Source organism: Podarcis cretensis (assembly GCF_951804945.1).
Source record: "Podarcis cretensis genome assembly, chromosome: 8".
Classification (NCBI taxonomy): Eukaryota; Metazoa; Chordata; class Lepidosauria; order Squamata; family Lacertidae; genus Podarcis; species Podarcis cretensis.
Window position 1 is genome coordinate 33,230,878 of NC_137177.1, and position 16,080 is coordinate 33,246,957.

Consider the following 16,080-nt stretch of genomic DNA (forward strand, 5'->3'; position numbering starts at 1 on the left):
CAGATGTAATACTAAGCCAAGGACTGTGGTTTTTTGCTCATTCTCCCTAGGGGAGCAAAGTGGGAGTGATCTGTACACAGCTGCTGAGTGACAAAATAATCCACAGGACAGTCCTATCCATCTTCACTCTGAAGTGAGTCATGCCATTCAATGGGATTTATTCCTAGGCAAGCGTGAAGAGGGATTGCAGCAAAAGCAGTTTAAGCTGTGCAATCCTATACTGACTTACCTGGGAGTAAGTCCCAATGAGTTCAGTGGAACTGACTAGGGAGACATTTGGTTAGGTTACTACCTAATCTGCAGTTCCTGAAATAATATGCAAATCAAAACATAACTATCCTTTGAAATTAGCACTTCTCCAGATTTTGTGACCAAAAAAAATGTGCATATTAAGGGAAGCATGCATAAAATGCACTTATTAGTGAAAATGGCACACAAAAATGTATGAATTACACACTCCTGCAGACACGGATTTTTAATATTCTGCTGGGAGCCACCCAGAGTGGCTGGGGCAACCCAGTCAGATGGGCAGCATATTATTATTATTATTATTATTATTATTATTATTATTATTATTATTTTTACTACTACTACTACTACTACTGAATTTGGTAAAATGAGAAAAATCCCTATTTATGAGCAAACATGCACAGAGAGTATATTAGACATGCGTAACAACTATATCTTCTATTTTTTTGTGTACTGATTTTTGTAAGCTGCTAGCCAGCCTTGAGGATGTTCCCATCAAAAGGTAAACCTGTAAATTCTATACATAAATAAACAATTAAATCCCTGTGTTCAAAAATGGGGAATATATGTGCAACTGTTTGACCTTTGTGGTTAACATTCCTATGTCAACTATGAAGTATAAAAATGTAACCACAAACATATAGTCTTTGGGCTTATCTAGACTTCCTTTTATGCCGCATTTCCAGGCACAAGTGTATACTTTAAAGCACCATGTCCAAGCGTTGTTGTTGTTGTTGGGTTTGTCTTTGCCCTGACACTTTCCCCATGAAAGCCCACTCTTTACTGCTGAATCAGAGCAAACAGCAATCCACAAAAAAACAAATTTCTGTTTGTTCTTATTCAGCTTTAAAGAGGAGGATACAGCACTTTAAAGCACAGCCTGTGCCACCTGTGCCTAGAAAGCACAGGGGCAAAAGGTATGAATGAGCCCTTAATGCTACTCTCCTTTTCTGTCTACAATCTATTTTGAATATATTGAAGAGCAGGCTTTTAACATCAGCTCCTTGGCCCCATATGAAATCTAAAATGACACCTCTAATTTCTTTGTATCTGAACTGTATTCTTGACATTTATACACACAGGAAAGCAGGAAATAGAATAGTATATGCATGGCTCATAATAATAATAATAATAATAATAATAATAATAATAATAATAAAAATAAATAAATAAATAAATAAATAAATAAATGTAATTTGTATACAGTCAGCAATCCTGAGCTCCATTGCCTTTAACTTGCTGACATTCATAAACTATATCCCTTTTAAGCCCTCCCTACAGAGTCAACCAAAGGGCTGCTTTATGCAAGAAGGACCATAGTTCAATGGCAGAGCATCTATCTTGCAACCAAGAAGGTTCCAGGCTCAATCCCCAACTTCTCCAGGTAGAGCTGAAAATGTTCCTTCCCTGAAACCCTGAACAGTGGCTGCCAGTTCCCCTGTTGTGTGGGGAAGATCTGTAAGGAGCTTCCACTTGCATTGGGGGACCCTGAGAAAGCAGACTTCTGGGAAAGATAAGGGACTGAGGAAATGCTCATTCACTTTCAGCATTTTTGAATGCCTGAACATGCCTTATGTATTTTCACTCTTGTCTAAAACTGGGGTTTTGCCGAAGCAAATCCTTTGTCTTGCGGTTTTAGTGTACACACTTCTCTCCGCTCCTCATTTAATCCCCCACAACCCCCCTGTGAAGCAGTGACTATCCCAAGGTCTGGCCCCAGTGAGCTTCATGGCTGAGTGGGGATTTGAACCCTGGTCTCCCAGGTCCTAGTAAAATATTCTACCCACTACACCACCCTGGCTTTTTTATTGCTGCCCACATGCCCACACAGGCCTACCGAGCCCCTCCCCATAACCAGGGCATTTTACCTCAGCAGAAACTTTCACTTTGCCCCAATGGGTTACCCTTCTATAAAAGCTTGTAGAATATTCTTTCCCTCATGTACCACCAGGACATATTCTGTCCGAGGGAAGATGAGCTGTGGTAGTGATCCTCTTACCCTTTAAAGAGGAGGAAAGCAATCACCTGTAGCACTTTTCCCTGAGGGCCCTCGTCGAAGAGTAGGGCCTGCTGGTAGAGCGGGTCACAGGTCTTTTTGGCAGTCTTTGTTTTCTTCTTGGCCAAGCAGACGCCATTTTCTAGCAGATAAACCTTGATGTAGGTGGCTGCATTGGCAGAGAGAGAAAAACATGAATGGCCTGTTATAACAGCAGCTATGTCTTGGGGCTGGTTTTTGAGGCGGTCTAGCAGATGAAACACTTTTGAGGTCTCTGGGGGATAGGGCTTGAGGGGAGACTTTATTCTTACATTAAGGCACTTTCATTTGCCCTTATGGTTAAACAAAATTATCCTGTGGCAGGGAAACTCAGATAAAATGTTGCCTTCTGGTAAAGAAAAAGGTAGGCAACAAAGGTATAATCAAATAGCACTTTATGAAAACATCTCATGAATTAATTAAATGTTAAGCATTTATTAGCACTCTTACTAAGTCAATTTATAATAATAATCTGTGTGTTCAGAGTTAAAAAATATATGTTAGAGAGAATTGGGTGTCTTAGTGAGACTAATGATGGTAAAACTCTTGGAAGGAAAAACTAAGTGAGGAAGGAGTTACTGGAAAAGACCCAGTCTTCCCTGTACTTTTTCCTCAAATTCCCAGTTGCCTCTCTACAAACATGAACCCCATTTTACATATTCTTTCTACTTCTAAAGGAGGCAGGAGGATGTATAATGACTAGGTTTAGCACTCTGAAAAAAGTAAACAACTAGAAACAACTCAATTAACTCCTCCATGGGATACCTCTGGTGCATGGACCAAATTTAGTCCACTAATCTGTTTTCCCCAAACCACATCCAATTGCTCCATGCTGGTTGTCATACGTGATATTTTCTATCCATACGGCCTTCTCTGATGTGGCTACTCACCGGGAACAGACTTGGATCCTAGCTTTGGACTGAGTCCCCGGGCCTCTATTACTTCTACCTCCAGCTGTCCATTCCTGTCAATCATTCCAATGTGGACATCACCTAGAAGAAGTCAGAGAAGTCAGCATGGGAACATATTCACAGTCCTGTGCCGGTCATGTATCATCTCTGCAACTTGCTTTATGCCACCTTGACATTTCTGTAGCATATCCACATTTGGAATACTGTGACACCATGGATTGGATACAGGTTAAAGGGCAGCGGAGCGTGGTCTCTAAAGGCAAATGGGGCGCTGTCCCACCAACCTCAGCCTGCTCCTACCCGGCATGCCTCTTACTCAAAACCAGCCCAGGGGGTGGCCCTGGCTGTCAGCTTGCTCCTCCATCTCAGTTTTGCCTTTTTAGAACTCATCAGGCAGGAGGATGGGAACGAAACCAGAATTAGCTGGCTTTCCCTGTCATTGGCTCTGGCTCCACCTACGGTTGTTCCCCCGCCCGCCTTCTGCCCTACCAGTCCCAATGAATACCAGCCAACACTGCTAAAGGGGGGTTCAAAAATCCAGACACATCAGAATCCTATAATAAAACAACAATATTGAAACAAAACAATATAAAACGGAAGCAGGGTTCACCAGATGAAAACATTTTTCCTCATCAGTGCAAAGGGTTTACCAAAAGTGGCCCCTCACCAGGATGCATTCCCTTGCCAGGATGCTTTTGAACAGGCTGGACAGCTTAGGAACCTAGTAATCTGGCATCTACTAACTGAGTTCCTTGGTTCCTTGAGTTCAGGAATTGCTTACAGCACTGACGGGGAAGCTGTTGCTCTCCAGAGGTTGCTGGGTTCCCATCCACCTCCTAGCCAGCATGGCCACTGATCAGGGATGATGGGACTTATAATCCAACAGCATCTAGTGGGCCATAGGTTCCTTGCCACTGAGTGGAAGAGGCTGTCCAGGGTCTCCCATTGTCTTACCTGCAGACGATAGGAACTGAACCTGGGACCTTCTGCATATAAAGCAGATGCTCTACAACTGAGCTATGATCCTCTTCAGAAAGCACCAAAGAGGACAATTCAGTGCTGTATCCACAGAACTGCATGGTCTTGTCCTGCCTTTATGCTGAGACTGTAGCCCTATTCACACATGACTTGTGTACAGGGAGTACATGTGTAGAAAGCAGGGCCATGCATTAAACGCTACCCCGACATTGAATCTCCCTGCCCCATCCACCACATGTGGGCCTCAGTTCTGCAAGGAGGAAGTTCAATGTATGAGCAACTGCTAATGAGTGGGGGCTCTTCACATCAGGACATCTGATTGTGCTGGTATTCTGATTATGCAGAGCCCTTACTCACAAGTAGGAAACAAACACCAAATGTGACATCAAGGGTGGAGCTAAAAGCACAGCCTGTTGCTCTCTGTACACATTTATCCCCAGTGCTATTTTTCAAGAAAAAGAGGTGCCAGAACTCACCATGAACACCTCCCTTGTTCTCTTATAACAGCAATGGCACCCACCTGAGAGGTGCTGGAGCTGAGTTCCGGCCAGTTCTGGCTGAAAAAAGCCTTGCTTATCCCACATGTAATGTGTGAACAGCACAAAGCAAAATTGTCTTGCCTGTTCATGTGAATACAGCCCTAGGATAGTTGTCTATGCCCATCATTCCTGTTTTTAACCAGCAGAGGGCAAAAAGGAAACTGGGTTCTCCATTGCTAGGAGTGCAAAAGGATAGACGACTCCTTTATGATATGTCTTATTTGTAGAAGAGAAGAATGAGCCATCGGTAATCTCATATCTTACCACTAGAGGGCACGGTTTTCAGGCTGAAAAGGCAAATTGAAATAAAATAAAATAAAGTAGCACAGAAGGAAAATAAAAAAGATGAAAGCAGCACAAGAAACAGAAAAACAAAAGGAGCTCTCCTTTTAAGAAAACTACTGTTGTGCCAACAGTGCATTTTCACAGTTGCTTTATCTTGAACAGTATGCTCAAAGGAATTTTTGTAACAGTGGCACATGGAGCTGATAGGAAGTGAGAACAGGATCTTGAACAGAACAGTTTTGGGGGAAGTGGTCCTTGTTCTGAGCCAGAGCTCAGGCTTGGAACATGAGAAAAAAGGATGTAGAAGTACCTCTGAACATGTGCAGATAGACTTTTCCTCACTGCTTAACAACCACATCCTAGTCTCATATAAAAAGACGAGAGGAATTTTAAAAGGCAGGCTTTCAAGCAGGGATGGTTGAATCTCCCAGAAAACCTTCATTTTCAAAATTAAGTACTGGAGTGAAAAGATTCATTTTCAAAATTAAGTACTGGAGTGAAAAGATTCAAGGTTCACACCTGAACTGCAAAACAACAGGTGTATTTATAGAGCATTTTGTTATACCTCATAATAGCAAGGTTATCAACACAAGGCGATCACAGATCCCCTCTTAACAACGACAAAAAGGGAATTTGTGGCTCTTTTTTGGCACATTTTCCTGGCCTTCTTTGATTGTTTCCAATAAGAACCACTTAAAGCAGAGGTGGGGACTTGTGACCCTCCAGTTGTTGCTGGACTACAACTCCTATCATCCCCGTCAGCCATGTTGCTGGTGGGAGCTGGAGACCAGCAACATCAGACAGGCCAAGCATTTGCCACCCCTGTTTAAGCTATCTGGAGAGCTTCATAGCTCTGTGAGGATTTGAACCTGTGATTCCCACATCAAAACTCAACAATGCGCCAGAGGAACAGCACCGTTCTGGTCAGTCTGAGAAGAGCTCAGCAGGAATCCGCCCCTGTGCCATGCCTGCTCAACAAAAGACGACTTTGATAGCGTGTTAACTGCACAAAATCTAAAGGAGGTGGGTGTTCAGGTGACCTTGTAGCACTGAGTGCCTAGAACTGGTTCGCTCACCCATTGGCGGAGTAGCAAGTGTCTGCCGTCCTACGATTTGTGCTGGCCCCAGCCCATCCAGGAAGTCGCTGAACTGGCTTTCAGCTCCCAGCCTAGTTGTGGGGAAAATAAACCTGAAGGAAAGGACAAGAGAGTTAGGGAGTGAGGGGAGAGAAATGGCAGTGTGGAAATACAGTGAGCAGGTGCTACACTGGACATTTGAGAGGTGAAAAGAGAGAAGATGTAGAAATGAGATTCACTGTTATCCCTGAATCCCTTTGTCTAATGGAAAAGACGCAGTGCCAGCCCCAAGTTTTGGCAGGCCCTTGGGCAAGATGCCATCAGTGGGACCCCCTCCCTCAGCACTTACTCCCCTCACTACCTCTGTTGCCAGCAGCTACTGCTCCCCTGCCTCATCAGTGCTACCACCTGACTGGTTGACAGACAGAGCCAAGCAGGCCGTGGCAGCAATTCTGCTTCCATCTCACCACCATGATTCTTTACCTGCTCATCCTGCCTGAGAGTTGGGTGAACAAGCAGGTTGTGATGGGAAAGAGGAGGAGCTGGCTAAGAGGGCTCTAGTCAATGGATATGGGCCTTCAACCATGTCAACCTTTAACACTAGGTCTGGAAAATGCACATCTTTTCCATGAGGAACAAGGAGGTCTCCTGTGTGAGGACAGAGTATGTTCATATCTCCCTCAGAAGAAATGCACTCCCTTGCCTTCATATGAAGCCTGGCAGGGTAAGGCGTGTGAGTCACTTCTTCATTTGCCCCTTCCTTCATTCCTTCCTCATGCCACAGGGTGGTTTCAGACATGATGGTAAAGCAAAGTGGGAAAAGACAGGCCAACTATCTCATGTTTTATTCACTTTTCTTGCAGAAGCTTCTGTTGAGGAATGTGTTTTTGATAATGCAGAGGAGTGGGGGAACAGGAAGCACCAAGGCATCATGCTTCCTGTTCCTCTTGTGCCTTTTTCCCATTTATGAGCCGCCAACAGTAGATCACTAAAAGAAAAAACCAAGTCACTGGGGAACGACTGTGTACTCTGTCTCTCCTGTGCTTATGTTTATTTATGTTTATTTTATTTTATAACATTTATATAACGCTTGATTGTAAAACCTGAAAGCCATTTACAAAAAGATGTGGGACATCTGCCTTATATAGAAAAGTGGCCTTCACTGCCACTGGGCCTTACGTGCCATCGGAGCTGTTACTATTGGTGCTTCCATCAGTTGACTCCCGACTGCCTTGCCGGGTGACCCTGTTCCTCATCTCCACAGCAATGCCAGTCTCCGTACTCCTGCGGATGTTACTACGAAGCTTTTTTGGCCCACCATCTGAAAGAAAGAAATCATTATACCTGGGGGCTGGGGCAGTAGATTTCAGAGACTTAAAAAGTGCCCATGGTTGGGTTATTATTGGTTTCAAGACACCTTAAGGTCCATCAAATTATTGAGGATTGCTCTTTGCATGCATCTACGCCACAATGTTATTTATTACCATAATTAAACATTTATATCCCGCCTTTCCATTTGAAAATTACAACATCATTAACATCCAATACAGACTTAAACTTAGTTATTGCTTATTAACATCCCCCCACCCCCCAGACAGGGAAAGTCTGGTGGGGGAAGCTAAACAACAAAGAATTCTCATCAAATGACAACTCCCAGAATTATCTGGGGGTAACCACTAAACTGGTATAAAATGAATATGTGTTATAGTATAGTTTTGCATACTGTAACAGAATGTCTAACACACTAAGTTAGACATTTCCTTTTCCATCACCTGTCAGTTTATATACAGATTTTGACAATCTGTTTATATTTTAGCATGATCGTATCCCCCATCCCATGTTGCAGACTGAGGCATGGTAAACTAAGGCTGAGAAAATGGGGCAGGTTTGCAGAATCGGTGACCACCAAGTTATACACAGCCCACCAGCACAACTCGCTCACAACTCCATGGTCTGTGGTGTCCCAAGGAGGGAGCAAAAATGTTGATCCCCCAGTGGGCTGCCTTCATCTTGGTGGGTGAGAGGCTAGTTACACAAGTGTGGGACAATATCATGCCTAAGGCTAGCAAGTGAATTCATTGCTGAGGTTAATATTCACTCAGGGATTTCCTGGTTCACAGTTCATGTTCTGCACCACCATAGTGGGGAGAGAGGAGCACCTGCTCTGTGCTTGTGTGCTTTAGGTGTTAGCAAGTGATGCTTTTCAGAACGGGGATAGAAACACCTCCAATTCATCTACTGCAAAATGTACAAGGGTGGGCTGTAGTTAAAACAGGGCTGCCATATGTCCAGACATTACCGGGATTTCAAAGGCAGAATTGACGTCTGGGGAGAATTTCCAAAATGTGGCACTATGTCCTAAGTTAAAATAAAAAAGTTGATAACTCTACTGCACAACCACAACTGAAATCAGATGGCTAACCAACCTCAGAATCCACAGCAATTAACCTGGGGGAGCAAATCTGTCTCCATTAGTGTGTTCCCCACCCCCATCCCCTGTGGCCAAGCTGTAATTCTCAGAGTTACAAGAGAGTGAATTTCCCCTCCTGATGGCTCACCAAAGCAAGACTCTGCTTTGTGCTTCAGCTATGCTGTTTACCTGCCCTTTACAACTGACCTTTCCCTCAGATAGGGACAGTAGAGCGGACAAGATTAACAGTCCCTGACTTGCAGACCCCCAGGCTCTGGAAGGGGAGAATCAAGGGTGGCATCGCTTGCGAATACTTGAAAGCAGATGAGAGCAAAGCAGATTCACACTGCGCACTCCCTACAACAGATTTCTGATCCCTGCATTGCCAGTCCCTGGCCCTTTGATAAATTATTCACAACCAATATTTTTTATATTTAAAAAAATGTTCAAAAGGCCTTTAATGTGCTCAGTTGATCTTTCAGTGATGAAATACTTAACATTGCCCTCTGGAGCAAGCTCAAAATGCAATGCAGGGATCAGAAAATGCTTGGATGTATGATGAAGTGAGCTGCATTTGTCCTCCAAATTCTTTGCTGGCTCAGAATGAAAAACAAGATCCTGCACGTGCACAGTCTCATTATGTTAGAACTCAGCTGGGGCCATGCAAGAAAGCTGAGCATTGGAAGATTCAGGACAGGCAAAGAGATACGTTTTCTTCTTCTTACAGCACATAGTTAAACTATGCAGTTCTTTCCCACAGGATGTTGTGATGGCCAACAACTTGTATTACGATTGCACAGGACAATGGAAAGAGAGGACTTGCAAAGGAACCTAAAGCCTTATACTAAGCAAGACCAATACGCCATCTTGCTTGGTGTTGTCTCTGCTGAGTGTCAGTGGCTCTCCAGGGTTTCAGAAAGCATTTTTCTCAGCCCACCCTAGGGATGCTGGGGATTGAGCCCAGGACTTTCTGCGAGCAAAGCATGTGCTGTGCCACTCAGGTATAGCCATGGATTTGGGTGGTGGAGGAGAAAAGGTCTCCAGAGCTGGTCATGTCTGCAGTGATATCATCAGGAGTGTGACAAAACTTGGGAGTCTCCAGAATAAAGGGTAAAGGGACACTTGACCATTAGGTCCAGTTGCGGACAACTCTGGGGTTGTGGCGCTCATCTCGCTTTATTGGCCAGCATACAGCTTCTGGGTCATGTGGCCAGCATGACTAAGCCGCTTCTGGCGAACCAGAGCTGCACACAGAAATGCTGTTTACCTGCCGGAGTGGTACCTATTTATCTACTTGCACTTTGACATGCTTTCGAACTGCTAGGTTGGCAGGAGCAGGGACTGAGCAATGGGAGCTCACCCTGTCGCGGGGATTCGAACCACCGACCTTCTGATTGGCAAGTGCTAGGCCCTGTGGTTTAACCCACAGCACCACCCACATCCTAGTCTCCAGAACAGATCCAAGCTATTCAAGATCAGTCCAAAGAAATCCCAAATCAGCTCATTTTATGTGACTCAATTCAGAACTGAGCCTAAGAAAACTTGCCCAGCCCTATTGAAAAGGCTTGCTTCTGTGCGAGAGATTGTACTTCTTTCCACTCATTAGCAGCCTCCTCCTCACTGAGCTACCAACAGCACTCACAATATTTGGGGGCTCAAGAGCAACTCGTTGAGGCTGTCACAGATTGCGCAATGAAGCCTCACGCGGACAAGCCTCCTGCCAGGCCTCTGGAGAATCCAAAATAAAAGAGCTATTTTTAAACCCTTCCAGCTCCAAACTCAGGCACTTCTGTGTGTCTCGGAGCCAAACAAAGAGGAAGGTGAGCCCATCTTATTGAAAATACGTCTCCCTCCTCTAGATCTTTGGTGGCAAAGCGGCATCTAACCTTGGTGTCTTCCAGATGTTTTTGACTAAAATTCTATTCAATCCTACCCAGCAGAGATAGCAATTTGGTCTAGATCAGGAGTGGGGAACCTGAAGCCTGGGGGCCAAATGCAACCCTCTAATCCTCCCTAACTAGCCCTCGTTTCCCTCCCCAGGCCACACACTCACTGGCCCTGCTTCATGCCTTCCTTGAGTGTTTTTGGCTGGCTAGAATGTCCTTGAACATGATGAGGGTGGTGGTGGTGGTGGTTCTCATTTGCCTGAATGATGTGTTTGTTAGGGTTGCCATACATCCAGCAAAACCCGAACATGTCCTCTTTTGGGGGGCCAATATGCCTATCCAGGTGGATGTTTACATTTTAAATGAAATGTCTGGGTGTTGGAGGGGGGATTGGGGCTTGGGTGGCTTGTGCTCAGGCTGCTCTGTACACTGCGGCCACTGCCAGCCCAAGTCAGGAAAAGAGGCAAGTGGTGTGGTAGCCCCTGCACCTTTTTCCCCTGCTTGGGCTGGCAGCGGCTTGGGCTGTCCTCTTTTTTGCTCTTCAAGATATGGCAGCCCTAGTGTTTGTAGACCTTGGTGACTTTTGTTTGGCTGGAATACAACTCTTTGTATACTCCTCACTGTTTCTTTTACCATTTCTTCCTCCGGCCCTGCCCACCACCTGCACATGGCCCCTTGGAGGTTGCAAATGAGGGAACCTTGGACTGATAAAGGTTTGTTCTCCCTGGCCTAGATGCTAAATCCAACTTAATGTCAAATTCCAACAATGCAAGGCACTAGCTTTCCAACTTCTGAACTAGCCACCAAAATTATACCTTTAGCAGCAGTTTGAACTGTTCATCAAGCATCAGTTAAAAGCACAGGAACAGAGCAGGCTGGTTTTTCCCTGGTCAGGCGGCAATCCTAGAGACAAAAGAACCTGTTTGGAGTCTTATGCCCATCTCTCCCCTTAGCTCTTTTGTCCTTCTCTACCTCCATCTGCAGCAGCCTTTGACCTGCTGTAGGAAGGGATGGAAAGCAGAGGGAAGGGTGGTGTGGAGAAGAGGCAGGAGTGGCAGAACACACAGCTCCTGCCTTATAAGGGCCCAATTCAAGGTTTCAGGCCTGACATGCAAAACCCTAAATGACTTGAGACTTAAGGACCTAAAAGACTGCCTCCCCTCAGTACCAACCATCTCAGGCCCTACAAGCAACACAGGAGGCCCTGCTGGAGGTGCTGCCACCGGGTGCTGCCCAGTTGCCACGGACCCGTTACAGGGCCTTCTTGGTAGCAGCTCCTTTGTAGAATGCTCTTTGGTAAGGTGGCTCTTTCCCTCATTATTGGCTTTCAGTTGGAATTTTAATATGTTTCTGCTTTCCCAGACATCTTTTAGCTGAAAGACTATTTCTGGCAACCTCAAAATTGTTAGCTATGAGGGTATGTGACTGTTTTACATTTTAAAAATTGTTTTTATTTCACCACTTTTGTGTTTGCCACCCTAGGCTCCCATAGAAGGAAGGGCATGATGCAAATGTAATTACTAAAACAAGCCGACCAACAAATAAAAGGCAAACAGGGCTTTCCAGTTTGCATCTGGGTAACCTTAGGCTTTAAGGCTTGGATGCTGTGTTGTCTGATGTAGGGGCCATCCACATGACTGCCTCACACCAAGGCAGATGTGATTCAGAAGCCAGCTGGTGTTGACTCATGACCATGCTGCCACAGTTACAGATAGGTAGCCGTGTTGGTCTGCCATAGTCAAAACAAAATAAAAAAATTCCTTCCAGTAATCATCAGGAATCACAAGACAGAGAAACCAGTAGGAGAACACTTCAATCTCCCAGGACATTCTATACAAGATCTCAAAGTAGCTGTTCTATTACAAAGGAATTTCAGAAATAGACTGGAAAGAGAAGCTGCTGAATTTCAACTTATTACCAAACTTAAAACCATGGAGAGACCTGGTCTGAACAAAGACATTGGATTCTTATCTCATTATACATGACAAAGCCATTTTTCACCTTCTCACCCCTTGCTTTTTCCTGGAAGACCTATTACAGTCATTAAGAGACGTCAACAGGCTCATCACAGCTATCTGCCAATCACCCAGTCCCACCACCCTTCTGAGTAATACCCCTCCCCACCTTCTCACTATATAGAAGGGTCTGGTGACTTCAGTTTCAGTGTATCTGAAGAAGTGTGCATGCACACGAAAGCTCATACCAAGAACTAACTTAGTTGGTCTTTAAGGTGCTACTGGAAGGAATTTTTTTATTTTGTCATGCTGCCACAGACTGAGATGTGGGCAGTTGGACAGCAAAACAAAGCTGCTAAATTTCTCTTACAGATGCAGGAGCACAGCCTGCTTTAAAACGGGGCACCCCTAGAGAGGGAATGAAGGAGGCTGGTGTAGATAAGGATAATTTTCAGAACAGAAGCAAAAGAAGTTGTGTGCACCACTGAGCAAGACTATCCAGGCTCCTTTTGGCCCCCTAATTTCTGTCCTAATCAGCACTTCACGCAATCATTCACAGAGTTGCCATGACAACCCTTCCTCTCCTTGTCAACCCCCTCCCCAGTACCTTCCTTCCTCCCAGAGCAGGCTTATGCTCTCTCTTTTGCTCACTAATACTAATCTGTCTGTGCCAACATCCTTCAGCAGGCTGTTCCCCAGGGAGAGTCTGGCATAAATCATACCGCCAGGCCCTTATGGGAGGAGCAGGCCTGGAAGAAAGGACAAAGTGGAACCAGCGATGGGCTTAGGGTGACCATATGTCTTGCACTAAAGAGGACAGTCCTCTATTTGAAAGTGTCCTGTTTCAAGATAAAGAACCAGAGACAGGAGAGAAGGAACCTTGAACCTGTGCATCAACTGTTAGTGCATTGCCAGCAAGCACACCATGACCCCAGGTCACAGCCTTCCCCACTATGGGACAGTGCACTGGATTTTCATTTAAATTATATTGGTCCTAAATTTTCAACTATATAAATAATTTGCATATGCAAATTTTACACAGATCTGTTCTTATATGGCAACCAGCCACCCCCAACCTACAGATGTTTGGACAATTACTACAATAATCCATGACCACTGACTGTGCTGGCTTAGGTGGATGGAAATTGTAGCCCAAAACATCTGGAGGGTTCCAGGTTGGGGAAGGAAAGTGTTAGCTTCTGCTAATCAAAGCTGACCTTAGTTCCTCTAGCTATCTTGGATCACTCAAAATGTGTGATGCAGCAGCAAAAAAAGCTATTGCTATTCTTGGCTGCATCAAGAGAAGTATCGTGTTCAGATAATGCCACTTTATTCTGCCTTGGTTGGACCACACCTGGAGTCCTGTGTCCAATTCTGGCTGCCACGATTTAAGAAGGATGTTGACAGTCTGGAATGTGTGGAGAGAAGGGTGACGAAGATGATCAAGGATCTGGAAACTAAACCTTATGAGGAATGGTAGAGGGAGTTGGGTATGGTTAAACATCAGGAAGAACTTTCTGGTGGTAAGAACTGTTTGACAGTGGAACAGATTCCCTAAGATGGTGGTGAACTCTCCTTCCTTGGAGGTTTTAAGCAAAGGTTGGATGGCCATCTGTTTTGGATGCTTTAGTCGAGATTTCTGCACAACAGAGAGTTGGGCTAGATGACCCTCAGGATCCCTTCCAACTTCGCAATTCTATGATTCTTTAATTCTAGGATACTTTCTAATGTGGCTCTTTAGTCAAGGAGCAGTACAAAATGCCCATTATGAAAAGCCTGTTGTTCTCCATCAAATACTTAACTATTTAGAAACCTAGAGAGGATTCATTTTGTACAACAGAATAACTTATTGTGTTACTAACAAGCATCTGTGAACCTTTGTGCTAGACTGGAGAGCCCCCTCACTCCCATCTTCATTCACGGTTACCAGACAATTTGGTTTACAGTCACTCAGGAGGCATTTCTGGGAGAATTTAAACTAGACCATTGCAGGACATAAGTCAACTGATTTAAAGGTCAGGAGAGAATCTGCTGGAGTCCACCACCCACACACATCCAGTACCATGGCAAACAGCATTGTGGGAGGAAGGAGCAGAACGTGGAGGCTGGCTGCTTTGTTTCTTCTGAAGCGTAAGCCTGTCATGGGAAGGGAAATGAGACGGGCCAGTGGCCTGATCTGACATGGCAGTTCCTCTGGTCCTGTTGACTGTGATTCATCCCCACAGAGCATGGCCTGACTACCAGCTGCTCATGACTGCACCTCCCTCCCTCCTGGAGTTGCTCACCAGCGGAAGGAATGCCAGCAGTGGGGAGCCGAACCATCCCCAGGAATGTTGGCATGCCAAGTCTCCCTAGATCAGGGATGGGATATCTGCAAACCTGCAAATGTTGCTGAACTACAACTCCCATCATTCCCAACTATTGGCCATGGGGATGGTAGGAGTTGGAGCCCAAGAGTATACAGGTATCCCATTCCTACTGTCAATTGAGAAATCAACCCCACAGATACACCCACAAAATCCAGACCATGACATGCAGGAGGGAGGCTTAAACACCCCAAATGCCAAGAAATCTCCAGTGAGTGTTCTGAGGAAACCAAATGACACAATCAGTGCCTGGACAGGATTCCCTTCCTAGTATGATGCTCTCAGGCTCCCTCAAACCTAAGTTAGGATCCTGCTCAAGCCAGTGATTAAGCCACGGGGGAGGGGGCAAACACTGTAAGGCTCAAACTAGGAGCACCTGGTCCACCAGTGCTGCTGGTCCTGAGAGGGAACTGCAGCTAGATTGAGTTGCCAGTTAGAATGAAGCAACCTGCCCAAATCTGGTGCCCTCTAGGTGTCTTGGACCACAGCTCTCATCAGTCCCAACTAGCATGGACAATGGCTAGGGATGATAGGAGTTATAGCCCAAAGTCCAGAGGGTAGACCGTACCAGGCTAGGTGGATCAATGGTCTGACTTGGCATAAGAGAGCTATTTCCTAATGAGTCATGGAGGATAAAAGTCCTGCCACCCCCCATTCTATTTTGCTTCATGATCAGAACACAGTGTGGGCAAATCCATGGCAAGGATTAATTAACCCCATTTGCATTGACACTAATTTACAGCTGAACCTCTGTGCTTCTTTTTTCCCCTTCCTTCATGCCGCGGTTTGCCTGGATTCAAGATTTGCAGGGTGGGAGAATAAATAGAGTCAGAAATGAACTTTCCTGAAAATGACTTGTATGCGAACAAAGCAGGAGCAGTTCGAGTTTCTGGGCTAAATCCAGGACATTGCAGCAAGTGTGGGGAACTTTTGGCCCTCTGGATGCTCCTGAATGACAAGTCCCAACATCCCTGACCATTGACCATGCTTTCTGGGGCTAATGGGAGCTGTAGTTCAGTAACATCTGGAGAGTCAAAGGTTCCCCACACTTGCACAATAGTTTGTATTTGTTGCTAGGCTTACTCAGAGTAGACTCATTGAACTGAAGATGTCTAACTTAGACCCATTAATTTCAGCGGGTCTACTCAGAATAGAACTTAGTTGATTACAACTCTATATCTCAGAAGACATGCATTCCCTACTTATAAAAGTTCAGCACCATGGACAGCAAGGCAAAGTGTTACTGATTTGTAACCCCTCTCCCCATTGGATGAGATTGACAGGGGAGGGGGAAAGGAAGGCACAGATGCTTCTAGTTTTCTGCTCAACACTCAAGAGGGTAGAAACTCAAAACTGCTGCTTTCCTGTCTGGTCCAGTTCCCTGTAGGTG

At 45.1% G+C, this 16,080-nt stretch overlaps 1 protein-coding gene across 3 annotated transcripts in view; it reads right to left on the minus strand.

The window, feature by feature from the left end:
* RIMS3 (regulating synaptic membrane exocytosis 3) overlaps window positions 1-16,080 on the minus strand; it is a 63,242-nt gene that overhangs the window by 5,890 nt on the left and 41,272 nt on the right. For 2 of the 3 annotated variants that reach the window (XM_079988025.1, XM_079988026.1), the window contains exons 3-6: window positions 7,253-7,394; window positions 6,074-6,186; window positions 3,175-3,276; window positions 2,275-2,414 (exon numbers count right to left, since the gene is read on the minus strand). In XM_079988025.1, coding sequence (XP_079844151.1) covers window positions 2,275-2,414; window positions 3,175-3,276; window positions 6,074-6,186; window positions 7,253-7,394 — 497 coding nt within the window. Of the gene's footprint in view, window positions 1-2,248; window positions 2,415-3,174; window positions 3,277-6,073; window positions 6,187-7,252; window positions 7,395-16,080 lie in introns of all 3 variants that reach the window. The other variant, XM_079988027.1, reaches the window with a different exon arrangement.